The following is a 21,903-nucleotide window of genomic DNA, read 5'->3' as shown; positions in this document are numbered from 1 at the left end:
TTGTTAATTTCGTTTTTTAGGTTCTAAATAGGTTTATCAACTACTTAATTCACTGGATTATTTGTTTAAAAGTTGACATTTAAATTTTTAAAAAATTCACTGAAGACTTTTTTTTTTTTTTCACTTTCGTTTTCAATTCATTTAAAGAGATGGAGTTCTCTTTTTTCAGATGTTTCGAATTAGAATTTACTTTGCTTTTTCCTTGCTTTGGGGAAGGGGCAGAATTTTCGGGTGAACTATTATACTTATAATTTAAATACATTGAAATGGTTCATCAGCTAAATTCTGGATACAGAAAAGCAAGGATTTTTGTAGAAGAGAGATTTCAATTAATTTCAAAGCTCTTCCCCCCCCGATGAAGTGACACTGAGATTGATTGAATTTCTCTTCTGTTTTTGCTTAATTTACTTTCATGGTAAAAAATTTCATGGTTTTTGAAAAGGGGTTTAGCTTGTTTGAAATATTTTGGTTTTAACATTTTAAATTAATTGTTGTATTTATATGTTTATTTCAAATTTATTAATTATGAATTTCAATTTCTAGTCTTTGTGAAATTTTAGTTCTAAATTTCTTAATTTATGTCTTTAATGATAATTGTTCTGCAACTTAATGCACGAAAATGACTAGGCATGTTTGTGTTTTGTTTTGAAGAGAATTATTTTGTAATTATATATAGATAGAGAGAGAGAGTGAGACAGAGATAGTTTTCGGAAGGAGCTTCAAGCAATGGTGAAAGGGGTGCATGGGACAAAAAAGGTTGAGAACCAGATTCTACATAACCTGAGGAGTATCACTACACAAATAATTCCACATTCCAAAAACTCTCAGAAGCATAGTTGGAGATCGGTTAAAAAAAAGTGAAGCTTATTTTTTGGCTACGTTGCACGACATTCGTAATGTCGGACGATGTAATGCTTTTTTTAAGGACCACTTTAGCTTTGTAAAAATTGGAAGAAATTAAAATTTAATGGAATTAAAAATTTAATCGGCTATTAAATCAATTAATGGTATAATTTTCATTTTATTCGCATTTATTTTCATATTTGAAAATAGCATTTTAGTGGCGCCATCTATGAAATAAATAGTTCACTAAAAGCGGTAAATCGTATACTATACTAAAATATGAATGTAAAATTAATTCAAAACCAGATAACAACATTTCAGACGCTTTAATTTCAGATAATTTAAACATTAAACATTGAACAGAATAATTATACAAAAGAGGAATAGAAGCACCAAAATGCTTTGACTCCAAAACAAAGTATGCAAATATATATACGTACACATTTAAACTTCGAATACGAAAACAATCAAGTCAAAGCTCATATACATAGATTAAATTAACTAAGTATCGGATAATGCAGTCTTCTTTTATTAGACGATACCAAGTATACAACCTATTGTATTTGAAATCATTATTGCTTAAGTTTTTTGAAATTTATTCTTAACATACACACTTTAATAAAAATTCAGGCTGTTACTTACAAATATAAATATAGAATCGGTTTCAGTATCAGTTTCTCATAGTGCTTTATGCTAAGCGGAACAGGATAATTAATGATTCATAGATTGATTTATTTTCACCAGTATAATATGATAGAGAATGAATATGCCTACAGCAATACTACAGAAAAATACCGGAATATAAAGTAATATCAGTTCAAAAACTATCACTGATTAAATATAAGGCTATTAAATAGTCTTAGTCATTTCAATTATTATTTCAATGCAGTTTGGATGAGAATTTACATTCGTTGATCAGCGACAGGAATCTAATATCAGATAATAATATTTTCTGTATTTCAATCTTTTGTATGTATTTCAAAAGTATAATAAAAAAAATTCATAAAAAAATTTAAAAAATATGGCATTAGAGATAAAAAAAGCAAAACATTATTTACACCAGTTTAAAATATTGGTATATATATAAAACACACACTTTAAAGGCACTTTTCAATTTTTCATCCGTAAGAATACAGTTAATGGGACACAAGAATCTTCAAATACATGCAGTTAAAGAACACTTGAAAAACTGTAGACAGTTGCAGTTAAACACGTGGAAGAAGAAGTATAAAAATCCATATCTTAACCTCCAGTCAGGTGTCAGAAGTTCAATAACTCATTTACTCCTTTTCAAAAAAAATTACAAGGCACTTTAAAGTAGACATCACGTTTATTCACTTTTTGCTTGCATTAGCTAGAATCAAGGTATGCAAGGCAGTGTTTATTAATCATAGAAGCAATGAGATTCACAGAACCACTTAACGCAGTGTACTTCTTCTGTCAAGGATTCCACAAGTGATGGATTCAATCCTTACTAAATAAATTTCAATTGGTTAAGTCATTGTCAGCTGGTTTCACGATCTCATCCTCTGGTTTCGGTTTCACGTGTATCACGAGATAGCCATCCACATCATCTAGTTCTCTCGACCAAAATTTGGCTGCAATGTTCTTCTCTCCAGAAGTCTTTGGGCAAATTTTGCAAGTACCTTCAGCAGTAGAATCTGGAGCGACATCCCTGCAAATTAACAAATAACATTCAAATTAAACATCGGTATTTGTGAATATCAGCCTTCTAGAAATTAACAGCTTTTCGTTTGAAAACACAGCAATTATAATGTAAGGATTTTGTAAGATGGGGGTATTAAATAGTGAAAAAAATCTTCATAAGAATTTGATCAGGTTGCTTTTATCAAAAGAAATAAATTAACAGATTGCAGCTATGTGTAAACTGCGAGTACTGCCTTAATTTATAATTACTACACATTTCAACATTAGTGAGAATGTGATGACGTAAAATAATTTTTCCTCACTTCAGGAAAGAGAAAGTGAAACAAAGAAATAGCACAGAAATTAGTACAGACCCTAATGTGTAGCAATAAAAGTGAAAACTATGTTAAATAATCTAGCATAAATTTAGCGTTTAAACTAGCATGATAAGAAAGTAATAGTACTTAAATATTAAATAATTATGAAAGTAATAATTAAAGTAGAAGTATTTATACATTAAATAATGAAGGAAATGTAGCAATAATTATAATAATAATATTTAAATATTAAATAATTACTACATATTGTTACGAATTTTGTACATAGATAGATAATTTATGGTGAAATTGAACGTGAATTTGTAATATTTCTTTTGCATAATGTAACGTGAAAATCTAAAGCTTCGATGCTTGCCGGAAATGTAGCAATACAGGAACAAGTCTGTTTGACATTGAGTAAATGGCTATATCGAGAACCTGGTAACGGTTTTTGGCCACTAATTTTTGTCGACAAATTTAGAGAGAATTTTCCAAAATTCACAAACTTGGCGACCATTTGGCTACATTTTGGTCCGTTCCCTGTGTTACCGTAACAGGTATTGCAATTGAATAAATGTAATTGATCACTTAATTAGCTGTAACCGTAATTCGTCCTTCATATGCCTTCCAGTAATTTCGAGAAGTAAAAAGTACTATAAATATCTCGGCGTTGGGTGAAAACTATATCAGAGTGGAAAGAGCATCTGCTCTCAGTTGTTGTTGTGAGTTGTTAGCTCCGAGCGACATCGAAGTATTGAAAGCTTCGCCTTTTAGATGTGCTTTGCATTGTATTATGTTTTAACGTTCTTAGTAGTTTGAAGTATACCTATTAAGACAACTGGTGACTGCCTTTGCTGCATTCCAAGAAAGTATAGAAGGGACCGTCAACTCTATTAAAGAAGAGATGGAAGCGAACCAAGATTTATTTAAAGTAGAGATGAAAGCTGTTCAGGTCAAGAGGAAATAAAAAGAGAAATTACCTGCATAATGGAAAACAAATTCGAAGCTATAGAAATCAGAATAGACACGTTTGAAGACAAAATTGGAAGACATTCAAGAAAGAGGGTCTGTCGCGGAATAAGAAATCGATGAAAGAATTTCTGACGTCCAACAACAAACTGATGACGCAACAATAAATTTTTATATTTTTACGCGCGTACAGGTTCATAATGGATTGACTGCAAGCAGAACCGACTACAGCCCGTTGAAATTAATTTTTCTAAAAACATTTTACAGTTCTGAAACTTTTCCCACAAAAGTATTCATACAGCTCTTCTCAGTATGAAAGGGCACAATCAGTAGTTACCACTTCAAACGACTAAGGATGTTGAACACAAGGAAATACAAAGCTTCAAATGCGTAAGGCTTGCACAGTGATGTCTCAATACCTAAAATACTCTCAGCTAAACTCAGAATTCATTTGAAAGGCTGATGCTTTCTCCAGTATAATTTTTCCCCGTCCGCTAAGAAATTTCTAGCATCTTCGATTTTTCGAAACTGCTAGAAAGCATACACAGCTACAGTTACATAGGGCAGGATCAGTTACAGTTTCATAGAGATACCAGTTACAGTTTCATAGGAATAGGACCAAATGTCGCCAAATAGTCAACAAGTATATCGATTTCTCGCCAAATTTGGCAAGTCAAATCAGCTGCCAAAACAATCGACAGTTTGGCATTGGCGAGATAGCAATTTACCTCAATGTTAAATGTACTTACTATCGAAACTATATTTTTTATTACACATGATCCTGAGCGCAATACGCACACCACAATTTTATATAGAGTATTATATTTTAAACAACGACATAGTTAGCAGCACGACAATACACAGCAAAATGAAACAGCGTCCAAGCAGCAACAGAGCTGCAAGATAACTGCGCATTTATCCAATATGGCAGTTTGTTAACAGAAAGGATTTGGTTTAAGGTTTCAGTTCCAAGAGTATAGAATCCGAAATAACTACGTCATTAGCGTTACGCAAGCTTTGTGACATAGATTAATATAGAAATGACGCAATCCACAGAAGTTATTACGATTTTTACAATAAAAAGGGAGAATTAAGAGGTTAATTTAAATTATAATTTTGATTTACGTATTTTTTATCTTACACATATATGCACGCAAAATGTGTTGCACATATTTTGGAATGTTTAGTACTTTCATTTATAACATCCGTAATACACAAGCAGCACTTATTGAAAAAGATACAATCCTCAGTGGTTATACTGTATTTTTATTGCATAAAAAAAAGTCTATTAAATTTCTAGCACTATAGAGGCTAAGCTAGGCACTACAGCAGTGGGCTGAAGAACATTGTGATTGGGGAGTTTCTCAAGGGAATTCTCTAGTAACTCCCTATTTAGTTTAGAAGCGGGTAGTTGATAACTTTTAAAGTGGTAATTCGGGAAAATCACTAATTTTGAAAATTCTACTGTTTCAAGTAATATTAGAATTATCCTGTTTTTATATGTCCCGTCTTATATGTGAAACGGAGTACATCTTACAACAAGGTAGAAATATGCCTTGACATAGTATGAAACTTTATTTCTTTCTTGTCCTTCCATTCAAAGCCTTCTCTCTTGTTGCGGTAGAGATATTAAGGGATACGTGCGTTACTATGCGTTATTGTCGACGACGTCCTAGAATCGAAGAAATGCGATGAAACCAAATATTCCATTTCAGAAACAAGCATAGTTTCCTTTTCTTATACCAAAGAATACGCATGTTCTGAAGGCCAACATTTTAAGTGTTTTTCAGTCAAATATTTAGCAAAATTCAAAAGTTGAAAACTCACCAAAAATTAGTAAAAAGATTACTTAGCTCTGAAAGCGTGTTTTAATTTTGAAATATTTAAATTAGAAGACAGAATTGTAAACTAAAAGATTAAACAATAGATTAAAACGTTTGACTCAGACAAAAGGCAATAAAAACGAAATTGCCAAAGTACATATAAGTGAACAGTTTTCCCATTTGGATGCTTCTATTTAAAAAATTCTGTCTCTGGGATTTCTTATTAGAAAATTCATATACTTTAAGATGATAATTTTTAAAGATAATATACCATATGAGCAGGTGAGAAAGAAGGGAAATTCAATTTTTTAAGAAAAGTATATGATACTTCATATAACGAAGGCAGCAATACTATGCATGTAATAAAATCTTTTCATTCGAATTGAGGTATATATTGGCAGCTTTGACAGAACAGGAAGAGACAGATGCCTTCGTGGAGTGTTTCTAAGGGAACTAGCTCGTATATACGTTACACATGGGGAAAACCATGAAAACGCCTACGTAGCCAGCCCGTTTGCCAAGAATCGAACTCAGGACGGAACTGCTAGTGTTCAACGATTTTACCGCTCGGCCATTGGTGGGTTAATTCCAATTCGTTTTTTAAAAATAAGTACAAATGTGGTATAAGAAAACTCCAAATAAAATACACACGTCAAATATGTAGAATACATGATTCTGTGAAAATACGATTTTGCAAAAATTGTTGAAATATTAGAAACATCAAAGATTTGTCAAGATAAAATCTATGTTTAAGGGGGGAAAATGACATGTAAACTACAAAAGGACAGCTGAAATTTTTATTTAGAAGAGATTAACAATGAAATAAGTCAAAAGATTCTAATTGAAATTAAAAATGATATAAATAAAATAAAGCGAAACAACTCATATCTTAATTATTAGAATTAGGAAATATAGTATATTCATTACAGAAATTTCAAGTAATATTAGTTTCGAATTTAGTTTGCTTTCAATCTATCTCTTGACTGTTGTCAGACTAAGGAAATGTTATTTTTTGAGAAATTATTCACTGGATTCAGACACCCATCAGAATACTGAAAATTAAAAAATTTTCAATATATTTTACGGGCACAAAGCTTAAAACTCAAGGAATATTACAGAAAGCCTTTTCTGTGCTTGGAAAACAAATTTAATACCTTTCAATGTTTTAAAATTTTGCATGTGAAATTTTAATGGAAAAAAAAAAAAAAAAGATATCTTACCCTTTCAGACGTAATTTGAGAGGCTGACATAAACCAGGCCCTTCAATGGTAAAGTAACCTTTTTTCAAAGGTTTTGGAAGAGGATTTTTAAGTTTTGCGATTACTTTAACTTCTTGTCCTTGCACTGGATCGCCTTCGACCTGAAAGTGTACATACAAGACATCAAGAAAAAGAAAACGGAACAACGGTTAGTAGGGGCTGAAAATGCAAACAGTTAATTTAGCTATTGCATAAATAATTTATTGAAATAAATTTAAAACACTTTTTGTACTCAGGAAAGTACAAGAAGGAAAGCTCGTAATAGATTTATTTATTTTACAAATGCCAAACATTAGCCGCTTAAGCCAATAGTTCACGGCCTCTCCAGTACTTTTTAACAATGTTCTCATATCGAGAAAGTGCAATACAATTATTTAAATGCTAAAAAATCATGGCCTGATTGGAATCACACAAAATACAGTTTGGAGAATCCATCACTCCAATTCTATAGAGGTAGTCTCGCAAACAGCCATGTCCGGTCAGTTATTATCAAAGTTCCTTTCTTAGCCAATGTATCAGCTTTTTCGTTTCTTATAATTCCCCAGTGAGTAGGAATCCATTGCAATGAAATTCTGTGTGCCATCGCCTTACGCAAAGGCCTATAGTCTAAGATACTTGGGAACTATTTTGATTATTCAGGAAGGCTTAAAGCGTCCTTTTGGGATCTGACAATATGACTGTTTTTACAAAAGAGTGGGTGCGAATCGACGGTTGTTGAATAGACACAGCAATAGCTTCGATTTCCCCATAAAAAAAAGGCCCATTGGTAAGTAGAAACTAAAAAGAAGGCCCATTAGTAAGTAGAAACTGATAATAAACTAGTAATTAACAAAATTTCTTTGAAGTATTTCCTTATGTATAAAGATTCAAGTTCCATGAAAGTTTCAACAAATTATCTAATAATGTTTTACAAAAAGCTCCATCAATATTGATACAATAGACTCATAAACTATTTTTTTTTTCAATTTGATTAAGAGAAAAAAGAAAATAATAAAAATAATAGTATTTATCAGCTTTCTAAAGAAAACTGAATTAAGTTACAAAACCTAGTCTTTTAACTTTTTTAAGATCGCAAAGAAAGAATTAAAAAGTACAAAATCAAACCTCTATTTTAACGTCCGGTTTCCTGACTCTGAAGTCATCTTGTGCAAAATAATCGAATCCAGTTTCTTCAACCTGAGCCATGGCAATCATGTTAAAAGCGGCCTGATCAACTATTTGTTTCTCATATTCATCATACGACACTTTCATCGTTACTTCCTTTTCTGAAAAAAGAAAATTAATTTTTCTGTAGGCCGAAACGGATATCTGTAAGACTACGATGAATAAAAGAAAAGATCTTGTAATAAGCTTACAAATGCAGTTTCTTACTGTGGACGAATTGTGAAAACAATCTTACGATTTTGAAATAAAACGTTGCAACTACAACACTTATACATAAAACGAAACTTCAGCTTTAAATTTCATGAAGACTTTTCCCAGTTTAGTAACGTGAGATAATTAAAATTTATTAGATTTTCATATAACTTACGTATTAAAATGATGAGCAATCTATTTTTTAACGTATGATTACGTTTTCATAATGGTCTAAAAGAAAGAAAAAATTAAGACGCTATTTCAGGTGTCCCCGAATACTTATATCTTGGAAACTACAAATCTTATAATCAATCTAAATACATCATTAGATAGATGAAGGAGCACATTTGCAAAGTTAAGAAAAATTTTTAAATTGGACGACGGGTGTACGCATAGCAGCGCGTCACATATAGAGGAATTTTCATGAAGTCAAAGCTGAGCATGCGATCTTGCCACTCGCGCTTGAGTGGCAAGATCATGTGGTAGACAGTCCCGCGTAGACTGTCAGTGTATCCGGGTGGTGTTTGCTGTATTTGTTTTATTTCGCCAATCTAGTGATGTTGCGATTTACGGAAATTTGATGAGTTTAGCAGACACACAATAGAAATTGAAGCAGGTGATATTTATGTGGGTTGGCATCGTTCATTATAATCGGATGACGCGACAAGCTGTGGGAGAAAATCTTTTACTTTTCCGATGATAGAAGGCAGACGATTCCGCCATTAAGACGATGACGCGACTGAAAGATGTTTACTTGTAAAAGACAGTCGATTCTCTTCATCTGTATATATCATCTATGTAAATTCATCTATTTCCTTCTACGTATGTAATTACTTTGTAGTTTGTAGCAACTATTCATGTTTCATTAAATATCCAAGTTATTTGTAAATCGGACTAGTTTATTAGCCCCTAGACAGCCACATCGGAAGTAAGTTTATAAACACCATATTCCTAGACAGTAAATACCGATTCTACATTTATATGGTTGATATACATGTTAATAGACAGTCAATATTTATTCTAGTATCCATATATATATTCATCCAACTGTTAAAATTCAATAGATTTGAAGATGTTCTTGTTTGGTACATTGATGAACTATTCTGAGATTACTTTATTGATTGATAAAGAGTTTGCTGTAGATACATATGTTCCTATTATTATGATGGGAGATTTCGTTATAGACATCAAACTAAATAAAAAGACATTTGATTTTATGAAACATCATTTTAATCTCAATATTGTATCAAGTAACTATTCAAGAACAGACGGCAATTCTTTATAGATTTAAGACTAAATACTTATAGATTTAAGATTGAATACGAATATAACTGCAGACATTTTAGATTATGTACCTTATTTCTCATATCATCGTCCAATTTTACATAGGGTCATTTTGAATGAATAAATATAACAAATAAAAAATAAACTATATGTGTCATAAGGGCATTATTATTAATTTTTTGAACTTACTCTTTCTTAAATAGAATGAAAGTTTTTATTATGTTTTATACAACTGATATAGTTTATTTTTGAAAAATAAATTACAATTAATTATTTGCGTCTGATTTGCTTTTTGTATTTTTTATGTCAATGATACAACCAAGAAATACTGCATAACTTTTTAAAGCCTCAGCAAATTTATGTGTTTCTAAATTTAACTGAACGAAATGTAAATTTCATTTTGAACATTATTCCTTACATCTTGGTATGTATCTCTGTGCCTAATAAAAATTAATTTTAAAAATGATAAACATTTTATTTAAAGTTTCTCACTTGTTTTTTAAAATTAAATGAAACATGTTAGGAGAAAAGAATACAACGGATTCTTGAAAACTACAGTTATATATTTCGTTTTCATGAAAACTGAATGTAGAAGAATGTACAGGATCTGCGATGCAAAAGCGTTTATGTAAACCCTACAGCAAAATTATTCTACAGCGAAATTATTTGGAGGACGCCAGGTAAGGCGTTCTCACAAGTGACAACTAAGTAAAAAGAATACTTTCTTTGCATTGTTAACCTGTTTAAAATATACGGGACGCCAACATATTTAATTATGTGCGACATAAAAATGCTGCAGAGCCTGGTATGAACTGTAGAAGGAAAATGCAAGATAGGGCATTCTGATAGTTCTTATAAGCGAATGTTTTTGGATCCTTAATGGAACATATTTCACGAATTCTTACATCATGGTTATAAGGCATTCGTTAATATGAACATTCAAGAATCCATACGTTTGCAGCTGCCAAGCATGTACAGTACATAGGTTACCTAGGAATCTAAGATATCCAAGGCAAATTTCTGTTAAGGCACAAAGCAAGTGGTGTAGCGTTTGCATCGACAATTTTGTGAAACGGGATTATTCGATGTCAGCAGGTATGATGCTGGTCCTGCATGTGTGTGATAACACCTGAGATAAAAAAAAGCATATTCTAACTTAGGCATTGTTATAAAGGGAATACTTACATTCCGCACATTTATACAGACGGAAAGTTGAGAATTATCTTCTTGCAGAATTTGTCCCCCTGCCCATTAGCTGTTTAGGATGAAAATGATTTTTTTTTCGGAATGGAGTTACTCTGCTAATGATTGGAGAATGCCAGTCCACACGCAAGAAGGCAATATGTTGGCCAGTGAAGATTCTCTGAGAAAGCCTGGGCTATTATCAGGAATGAAGAACTTTTTTGCTTTATATTCCTACCCAACTAACTCGACAAGAGATGCTACCACATTTTTCTAAGAGAAGTCTTGTGGGAAAAGTTGTTGTATACTCCAGAAGCCGCCCAACCTTGAGTACAGTATCAAAATTATAGAATGCCAGCGTATTTCAGCAGGAAGGTGCGTTGTTAGTTTGAATGCTTCTATCGAGAGCCGATGGACTTGTCAAGCTAGTCTTACCGCCTATTCATAATGATCACCGGATTTGTAGCTGCCTTGGTACCTTCTGTGTTATCACTTATATGGGCTTTTTTCCATGATTAAGTGCAATAATAAAACTTCTTGTCTTGTTCTACCGGTGAACCTCTGGTATCAGAGTAATCATTTGATTGCAACAGGCAAGATCAAACCACCCTCACCTGCTTGTTCAGTGGGCATCTTAGATCTTTGACATTTTTTGAGGGTTCCAAGTGTTTTGAATTCTGCACCAAATTTTGTTCTAAGCAAACTTCGCCTGAACATATTCTTGCTTGACTGCGGCAATCTAGGCAGGATCTTACTGGCAATCCTTTCTGGTTCTGGATTTCTTAAGGGTGCACAATGTCATGGACCTGATTTGGCACTGCTAGTCTTTGGAGATGAGCAACAATAACAACCAGATTTGTCATGTATAGATTTCCTCCTTATGAAGAACACTTGTAGTGACCAGCCTACATGACTTTCACTCATTACGTTCAAGATAATCACTGCTAGGCTATCTTCCATTGCAGCTAGGATCTGCAAGAGGCTTGATATCTTCGGGATCTACGATAGTCAATGCGCCAATGGTGTGAGGTTTGTATTACGGCTAGAGATCGCTTCTGTAAGCATTTATTATCAAATAAGTTGAATAAAATTTCATCATCTTCTTTTTGTTTCTTGTACTAGTGTTTTCGCGCTTCATTTTCGATTATGCATTGATTTAAGATCTTTAAGGTCCTGACTTAAAGAGGACTTCATTTCCGATGATGTATTGACTGTTAACTCGTACAGTCATTATTAGTTTATATCTGTATAAACTGCAAAACTTTGATTATGATAGTTAGACGTTTTTGGATATACGATATTGCATAAAAGATTTACACAAGCCTATTTTGCTTTAGTTTAGTTTAGTTTATTTAACTCTGGCTAAGCACTCGAGGGCTATCTGCCTAAGGGAAAGAATGCCTTCGTGAAGGACTTCCTAAGGGAAACTGGCTGGTATATACGTTACACATGGGGAAAATCATAAAACGCCCATACAGCCAGTCCGTTCACCGGAATTCGAACTCCGGACCAAACTCACAATGTTCGGCGACCGTACCGCTCGGCTGCTGGTGAGTCAAATTTACACAAGAGCCGCACAGACGGTATGGTGGTTAAGGGAGCCTAACTGCGGTACTGAGCGAAGACGCACTATCACCTGTATGGTATTCGAGGCTCTTGCCAAGGACAGGTGTAATCCTAGCCACGATGAATTTCGTGAGCTTGTTCTAATATTGCTGTCAGACAAGTGAGATAAGTCAGAACAACAACAACAGAGTAAGAAGTTTTGTTATTGATATATTTTATGGAGTTAGAAACGTATTTTATTCATTATAATAAAGGATAAAAATAATACATGCTCGAAAATATTACATAAAAGGACGATTTTTCTATCGCTTTATTGCGCTAATAAGCAACGCATTTTCATACGGAATATAAATGAAGTATTTTCGGCCTCACTGATTCTCAGTAACTCCTGATCATTACTTACAGAGGTCTAAAACTTTTTAGGAAAATAATAACATTCTTTCGACTATTAATAAAAGTATGGCAGCAGAAATTCATAATTTATGCTATTCATAAGACAAAAGTAATGTTTCAAATTGTTATAAATTATTTATTAGTGAATCATTTGAAGCATTTCTGGATATTCCAAATGCAAGATTTTTAATTAAATATCTACGTTTGAACAACAGTTTTGTTGTTATTAATCAAAAAGCACTACAGTTTTTCAAATTTTTCAGATGAACTTATACAAAATTAAATATAAAAAAAGGGGAATGGAATCATAAGTACAATGAAAGCAAATATTCCATATTTGTAAATTCAAGCAAAAGTATTAGCTGAACTTACATTTAAAAACATAAATTAGAATAAAGTAAGAAATAAACATATCGTTTGATTAATTTCAATGAAAATGTTTTGAAATGTTACCTGTTTCGTCTGCAATCTTAATTTCAAATTTTTCCTTTTTAACAGCGTTTTTAAGTTGCCCAGTGTAAAATGTAGTGTGCACAGCAAGAACACCTTTAACTGTATAAGTTTTCTTCTCTAAACCTTTGTTCTTTATCATCAGTTTAACCTGAAAAATAATTAACCTGTAGAAGAGGATAATTCCCATTGAAAACCTAAGGAAAACAGTATTTCAGTTATTTATAGTACACATGGGTAAATTCAATTCACCCATTTTCTCCTCATATCAAAATTTACAAAAGGTACTCCAGTTAAAAATTGAAAAAAAAAAAAAAAAAAAAAAAAAAAAAAAATCTTCTTAATCTGCAGAATGCTACGTATGTAACTAGTTGCTATGAAGCATACGAGGTTTTTGTTGTAGGAAGGATAACTTCGTGAAACATTTCTTGAGTGCATTGAAGTTTATAAGGTATTTTCTCCCTCCTTTCTGCATGTCGCCGCGGATGATGATTCTTCACCACCAGGATTTGGCGATTGGGTCTCCTAATCCCCAGTAGTCCTTTAAAAGGGTGAATATGTAACGTATTTTCTCCCTCCTTTTAGCATGCCTTCCTGGTGTCACGGTTAGCACACTCGGCGCGTATTCGAGAGGTCCAAATTCGACTCCCGGCGAGGGCAATGCTCATTTTTCACGTCTCTTGCTTCAACAATCCTAATGACTCTACAAGTTTACAAATAGGAAATTGAGATAACGATATAATACACGTAGCTAATATAATTTCGCCCCAGCAAGCTGAATTTCACGTGAATCTTTCTAATGCTCATCTAATTTACACCAACTTTGAACGGTTACTGATGAGGGAACAGTTTTCGATATGTAACGTAATAATACATATATTTAATTGTTTAAGAAGTATTTACAATTTAAGTAATTATTTTCAGATTTATAGCAAGATAAATTTCTAGTTAGCGTCGTAGCCCAACGTTTGTTTACATGCTAGCAGCAAAGCTTCAAGATATGTTTCTCAGGTAAGATTAATCAGAAATAGCTAGCCCTTCATCTTGCAAATCTACAGTTAGAGATTGAAGATGTCATATTGCTCGCTGTTAAAATGTTAGCAATCCGTTGCTAGTTCATGTTATTGAATCAGGTCAACTTAGCAATTCTTCCTCATTATCAAACATCCATATGGTGAGATATAAAACTCTGCTTAGCTGAAAGGTACAGATATAATAACCGTAACTCTATCAGACTGTCTATCGAGCGGAGTCATTCAGAAATGATATAAAACACGTGTAAGATGGTTTGCGATAATAATGAGAAGGTCAAGTCTCTTCCATGAAAAATAACATACAGATATAATAAACTCTGTAAACATACAGATATAACATACAGAAATAAGTACATACAGATACAGTAAACATACAGATATAATAAACTATTACTACTATATACTACATATTAGATACAGTAAACATACAGATATAATAAACTATTACTACTATATAATCTTAAAAAAAAGTCCTTGAGATTCTTAAATACATACAAGGCAATTAGATCGGACAAAGTATGACTCAGCAATCTAGTTTTTCTGTTGTCTACAGTCAATGTGGCTAATACGAGTACATCGATCCAGAATGACTTGTGGATTGTGAAACAGTTTTTGGTTTATCGCACTCATCAAGCATGAATTTTCTTTACAGGTAAAGACAAACACGCTTGGTCTGCAACTTGAAAATAAAGAGCAGCCCAAACTTTATCTGAAATATGTATATTGCTGTGTTTTTTTACGGGAAGAGTTAATTGAAAGAATATGGAAAATATATTTTTACAAATGCAAGAAACAATAACCACGGATGTGGAAATGAGTTAGAGGATGTTTGCCAATGTTTAAGTCAGTAGATCCAAAAAATTTTCGGTTAAGATACCCTTTTAGATTGTAATTTTAACCGACAGAGATTGTTGCCCTCGAGATACGAGCACCTCTATATACGAGCAATTCGAGATACGAGGAAAGTATGAGCGAAACATTTGTCTCTAAATACGAGCACTGACTCGAGTACCGAGCAATGAGCCAGGCTGTTGGTATGCATGGCGCCATTTCCCGATCCGGGGCTCTACTCGAGGAATCCCCTGTCCAGATCACTTTCTATTGTTTGATCTAGGTGTTTCTGAGCTTGTGATCCTTTGATTTGCCAGGAAGATTGTTGCCTCATATAGTGCTGCAAAGAAAAATAAGGAAGCCATGCCTGTTGAAATTAAGAAAGAAATCACAGATAGTATAAGAGTGACGGAATTGGCGAAGACTTACGGCCTTTCGACATCAACGATTTACACTATTCTGAAGAAGCAGAAAGGAATTAAGAAATTTGATGTAGCCAAAAGAGTTACCGTTACTTCTAAGCACCGTCCAAAACTCCTAGAAGATGCTGAGAAGCTGTTGTTGGCGGGGATTAACGAGAAGCAGTTAAAAGGTCGGTGTCGGAAGCTATCATACAGGTAAACTACGGTTAGCAGTGTTATTTATTATAAAAATTGATTTTTATGTTGATATTTTTGGGGGTTGCGGAACAGATTAACTGGACTTCCATTATTTCCAATGGCGAAGTTTGTTTCTAGATACGAGCTCAATGCTAGAACGAATTAAACTTGCATCTCGAGGTTCCACTGCATTTCTTAATTCTAGAAATTTCAACACAGAGTAGGGTATATTTCCAATATTTCTGTCTATTGTTTCTTCAGCCAACGGACTTTGAAACATGGTTTAATTTAGTTTCCAGATCCTGTTTAATTTCAAAGACGGGCCCGTGAATCGATTTTATTATTCTAATGCATTTTCTAGAGCAAAGCAAACATGTATACAACAAGATTTTATCATTTTCAAGTTCGCCAACGTGAAAACTTCTTGAAAAATTGCAATTTCCGGGTTTCTCCGCTGATTTTGCCATCACGTTTATACACAAGTCCTTCTGTCTTCACCGAAAATGACCTATAGCACGATTTTGCCTGCAAATGTATCCTAAGCTTCGAATTCTTTTGCTGAATTTTGCCATTTCTTAACACTTATCATTACTTAGATAAATGTTTATAGATTTAGAATAGTCTTTATAGATCTTTTATTTACACGGAGCCGCAAACTTACTGGTATATAAAATATTCTCTACTTTAGTCCTTGTATGGAGATGGCATTTGCGGTCTCTTATGCCTTGTTACTGATTTGTTGTTATTTTAATGTTACTTAAGGGTTTAAAAGTTGCTTTTAAAATTATCTTTACCGCCTGTCTTTAAAAATGGATTAAAAGTAATCATTATTTCGGCATACGAAAGGCTTCTGAAGGATGTTTTACTTTTGTAAGGGTAGAAATCAGTACTACTGAATTATTTTGAATTCTATTTCCTGTTTAACCTTTAATTATTAGTTTTTTTGTTTTTGCTCATAGCTTTTATATTGCCAATTATCTCTTTCCAGTTTTAATTAAAAAATTTAATTTTCACTGCCTTTTATTTTCCTATCTATGGCAGATAAATATTTTCTACAGAGAAATAAAACTTCTTTAGTTTTAACGAAAGATATTTTCCTACAATTTCTGATTTGATTTCTTCTTGAAAGTGTGCAAAATATAAGTGACTTTACATAAATAATTTTTCAAACTGTTACCCGATAAATTATATTAACTTAGGAGGTTAGAGATCATACTATTTTAGGTAATATTTTGAATAGATAAAATCCCTTTTACACATTTTGTTTTCTCTCTACCTAATATTTAGTGAATATATACGAGGAATTTTTAGTCAAAACGTTTTACGTACTATGATCAAACGGAAAATATGTTAGAAATGTGAAGCTTGAAGTAGAATACTGTTGCGTGCGTACGGGTTCGTAATAAATTGAATGCCCAAGTCCGATAAAAAGTGAATAAAATTTATTATTATCACAACAAATAAAACAAAATGCTTAAATTTCCTCAGATATTCGTACAATATTGCAATATCTGACAGAAGGTATCTTTTAAAATACCAAAACGTTCAATAGAACTAATTCAAATAGAGAAAGCTAATCCGGTTTCACCGCGAATTTGCTACAGTAAACAACAAGTTTTCTAAACAAACTCATAAAACAACTACTGAATTGAGATGTTTTTCTCCTTTTATAAGCTTTTTAAAGCACGCACGAGCGCATTCTGGTATTTTCTCGATTTTTCTCGAAAAGCAAAAGCGTACAATTACCAGATATCTATTTATTAAACGCGCGTGCACCTGTATTTTTCATGTTTTCGGCGTAGCTTTCTCTTCAAATAAGTCGCGTGCAGTATTGCGCGGGGAAATAAAACAATTTAATAACAATTCTATTTAAAAATAGATAATTCAACACAAAAACCGTAACGATACTTACACTGAAGGGGGATCCGATAACTATGTCGTCCAGGAGTTGCAAATCAAATTGTACATCTTCAAATTCATCGTTTAAGTAATAGCGAGAGAACACATTGCCACACTGTCGCAAGGCACGCAGCATAACTTCTCTCTCTTCGGCACTCTCTGTAGAAAATTAAAAAAAAAAAAAAAAAAAAAAAAAAAAACAATTATATTAAAATTTACTGAAAAATGTATAGTTTAAATATTATAGTACATAAATAATAATTTATTTACTAAAGAAATACTGATTATATCCAACATCTTCAAAAAAGTTACTTCCAACATCTCCAAAAAAGTTATTAGTAATACAATATTAAATCAAATACAACGTATTAAAAATATTTGCACAGATACAATAAATCTACAACGCGAAATTTTGTTCCTTATTAAAATTCTCAAAAATAATCTAATACCTAATCGATTTATTAACCATTGTCTTAAAAGGGCAGGCGTTAAATACTCACTCTAAATCATTTAACTGATAGGGATATGATAATTTGTTCCTAAACCCTAGAAGGCGGTATAAGTTGGATGACTATCAGTTGGAGGATTTGTACACAGCGTAATTACAAAACTGCATATAATGTAAAAAGCTAATTGTTTTCAGACTTTTATTATGTTGTTACTAAAAAAAAAAAAAAAAAAAAAAAAAAAAAAAAAAAAAAAAAAAGAGCCTATTTCATACTCTTTAGTCTGTCAAATAGCTCGTTGATAGCGAAAATCACTTTTTTCTTTTTCTAATTTTCAAAATTTTAACAGACGTATTCAACATAGTATATATATATATAAAGTATAAATATAATAAAGTTGAATGTGTATGGGTTCCTAATAGATTGAATGCACACAGAACCGATGATAGCTTGATGAAATTTATTTTACCAAAAGAAACTTTTTAGAGTTCTGGAAACTCTCCACAAAAATACTCGTACTACTCTTCACAGTATCATATTACAATCAGTACTTACACTTCAAACTACTAAGAACGTTAAACACAACCTAATGCAAAGCGCATCTAAAGAGCTAAGCTCACACGAAAATACTCCGAACTCACCCTGCCAAGCTCATCTAAAGAGCAAAGCTCCCACGGAGATTTTTAAATACTCCGAAATCAAGCTAAGCTAAACAACAACTATTCAGAAGGGCTGCTCTTCTTAGTCTTATGCAGTTTTTACCCCGCCAGCGGAGAGATTTCTAGTACCTCCCACTTCTCGAAATTTTGGAAGGCATATGAGGGCCGGATACGGTTACAGCTACGTATCTAGATTAATTATATTTCTTCAATCACAATAACAGTTACAGACATACAGGGACCGGACCAAAATGTTGCCGAATGTTCGTCAAGTTTCGTGACTTTTGGCGATTTCTTGTCAAACTCGGCAACAAACAGTACTCTCAAAAACCGTCGTCAGCTTGGCGATATCTCGCCAATTTAGTGAGATACCCATTTAGTCAATGTTATAGACTTGCTTCTGTATTCTTACGTTTTCGGCAAAACTTCGCTTCTTTGAATTTTCATGTTACGTTACACCCCCAAATATATATATATATATATATATATATATATATATATATATACACCCCCAAATATATAAATATATTTGGGGGTGTCTATGTATATATATAATGGAAGAAAGGCAAACTAACTAAACTTGAAAGGACCTGTGAGGTCAAGAATGTTGCGCATTGAGCTGCAAAATTTGAAATAATATTGAAAAGTAAATTCTTCAAGCTATTGCCTATGAGCTAAAGTGATACTGCGGTTCCTTTGCAAGGTAGTTTAAACACAAAGTAAAGATCCAATTGTTATTTATAATGTAAAAACACAATATGTATGAAATACTAATAAAGAAAAAAGAAAAAGGTGAAAGTATGTTAAAAAACATGATGTTTTTGTAGTATTTTTTCTAGTATGTTTTGTGATAGTTTAAACTTTATTCTACATGCATATTAACTTTTAAGTTTGAATCTAAATAACAATTGGATCTTTACTTTGTGTTTAAACTACCTTGCAAAGGAGCCGGAGTAAATTCATAACAACAGTATATATAAATTAACTGAAACTTTCCGGCTAAATCGAGGTGAATTTGCTTACATTATCTTGTAGTCTCGTTGTTAAGACGGTTCATTTGACTTGAGAACAAAAACAAGAACAGAACTTCCAAATGTTGGCGATTTTATCTGCTTTTCTATGTAGTTATAGGATGCAAATCAAGTTAAATGCATTTTAAATAATATTAGACAGTCGGTAAGAACTAGTTTCCTTAGTATTATAGCTTACAGTCTGAATTTATAAACCGAATATCGACTCTTTGTATACTTTACTTACGTTCGCTGTACTTGTATTCATTAGTAATATCTTCTCTGTCATAAGATCCGATAGCTTTGGTACTTATATACTGGCCAATTCTGAAAAAGAAAACTGAAGTATTAAAATCGGATAATATAAATACATAAGTTATATAAATCCCGAAACAAAAGTTTTGAGTAGCATAATTCTAACTTACTTTCTACTCTTTGTGATTGTATTTTCCGAATGTTTATATTTTAATTCATGTTTTGTATGATACGAACATGACATAGACCCATAAAAATAACGCTACCGGATTATAATAATGCAAAACCATAAATATATACCATAATATATAGCATAAAATAATACTACCGGATTATAATAAACTACGACATCTGAACACTTATATTGTAAAGCTCTCGGTAAATATATATATGTATAAGTTTATAATTTAACAAAAGGATTTGTAATTTGAAGTTAATGAATCTCCGAGAGGTACGTGGAATATCAGAAGTTGTGACAAGAGTGACTTATTGTCCTGTCACAGGTTCCGAATTATGTGATATATTTTTTTAGAATAATACCATTTTGTTACTTTTATATAGAATATGCATGCACATCAGATATTTTCTAAATGTATGAATATAGTAAAAGTTGAGAACGATTACTTTAGTAACATGGATAACCAATAATACAAAGCACCATCTTAAGAAAAAGAATTAAGCATAGTTGTCTTTGTGGAAACTTTTCGAGGGAACGGGATAATTTTAAAATTATAAGTGAGGAAAGCAGTAATGCTGTCGGTAAAACAATTATATTTTCATACATGAAAATATTGGGTTATATAAAAGGTCTCCGCGTTTTTTTGCCACTAGATGGTGTTGATGGTGATGGTTTGAGACAACTCACTTGATTGTCTCAAAGGAACATGTACTTAAAAGGTGACATTAAGCTTCCATTGTCTGAGAAAATAGTTTTTTTAATTCGTTGCTTGTATAAAATGTTAAACTGATTTGAATATGAGCGAAATATCCGAAGAAATACGTTATGTGATGCTTTCTTACTATAAAAAAGGTAAAAAGGCTGTAGAAACATGCCGAAAAATTTGTGAAGTGTATGGTGAGAATGCTGTGAGTGAACGAAGGACCCAGGAGTGGTTTGTTCGATTCCGTTCCGGAAATTTCGATATCAAAGATGCATCTCGCTCTGGTCGGTCAGTCACTGCAAAAGTCGATGAAATTTTGCAACTGGTGGAGCAATTCCGGCACGTAAGCTGTCAGGAAATAGCAGAGTCTCTAAACATCAACCACATGTCAGTTTTGAATCATTTGAAAAGAGCAGGTTACAAAAAAGAAGCTCAATGTTTGGGTGCCCCATAAATTGCAACCTGGCGAAACCATCAATTCGGCACTGTACTGTGCACAACTCGACCGTTTGAACGAAGCAATACAGAAAGAGCGACCAGAATTGGCCAAAAGAAAGGGAGTTGTGTTCTAAAAGTTTAGAAAGGGAGTCCTAAAGGGAGACATATTTGATGACTTGGAATAAATTGACGGAACTTGGTTGGGAAGTTTTGATGCATCTACCATGTAGCCCAAACCTAGAACGTCTGACTACCATTTTCTTCGGTGTCTGCAAAACTTACTTGATGGTGAAAAATTGGCCGACCGAAGAGCCGCTGAAAATCCCTTGCCCAAGTTTTCCGACGATAAACCACAGAAGTTCTACACCGATGGAATTATGAAGCTACCCGAAAAATGGCAAAAGATCATAGATAATAATCGTCAATATGCACTTGATTAAAATTAGTTTTCAATAAAGAAAATTTTCGTTCAAAAATGTACCAATAAAGCGCGACACTTTTTATATAATACATTTTCATTGATTTGATAAACAATGCTATATTAGATTAAATTTTCCTCTCACGCTCTTTCATGCTGTAAGTGATCATCATATTCATCTAGCTTTATTTAAAGACAACGCGTGACCAATTAGATTTGGCCGACCTGGGAAAGGTACGAGATACAGTCACTTTTAAGTGGGGAAAATGCAAAGAATTATTTCATCTCCCGTTGCAGTTCTCGTGTAAATGATTAACATATTCACCTGGCAAATTGAAGACACG

At 32.8% G+C, this 21,903-nt stretch overlaps 1 protein-coding gene across 1 annotated transcript in view; it reads right to left on the bottom strand.

Annotated features, from left to right (window-relative positions):
* Window positions 1-1,154: 1,154 nt before the first annotated feature.
* LOC118181520 (annulin-like) overlaps window positions 1,155-21,903 on the bottom strand; it is a 110,602-nt gene continuing 89,853 nt past the window's right edge. The window contains exons 12-17 of the mRNA XM_035350687.2: window positions 19,815-19,894; window positions 17,466-17,611; window positions 13,093-13,240; window positions 7,963-8,123; window positions 6,820-6,959; window positions 1,155-2,518 (exon numbers count right to left, since the gene is read on the bottom strand). Of these exons, the coding sequence (XP_035206578.1) occupies window positions 2,329-2,518; window positions 6,820-6,959; window positions 7,963-8,123; window positions 13,093-13,240; window positions 17,466-17,611; window positions 19,815-19,894 (865 nt within the window). The 3' untranslated portion in view covers window positions 1,155-2,328. The remainder of the gene's footprint in view (window positions 2,519-6,819; window positions 6,960-7,962; window positions 8,124-13,092; window positions 13,241-17,465; window positions 17,612-19,814; window positions 19,895-21,903) is intronic.

The sequence above is a fragment of the Stegodyphus dumicola genome, chromosome 12 (assembly GCF_044657685.1).
Source record: "Stegodyphus dumicola isolate Sdum_Otavi_A_Nest chromosome 12, ASM4465768v1".
NCBI lineage: Eukaryota > Metazoa > Arthropoda > Arachnida > Araneae > Eresidae > Stegodyphus > Stegodyphus dumicola.
Note: the sequence above shows the minus strand (reverse complement) of the source record. Positions and strands in the feature narration are given on the sequence as shown.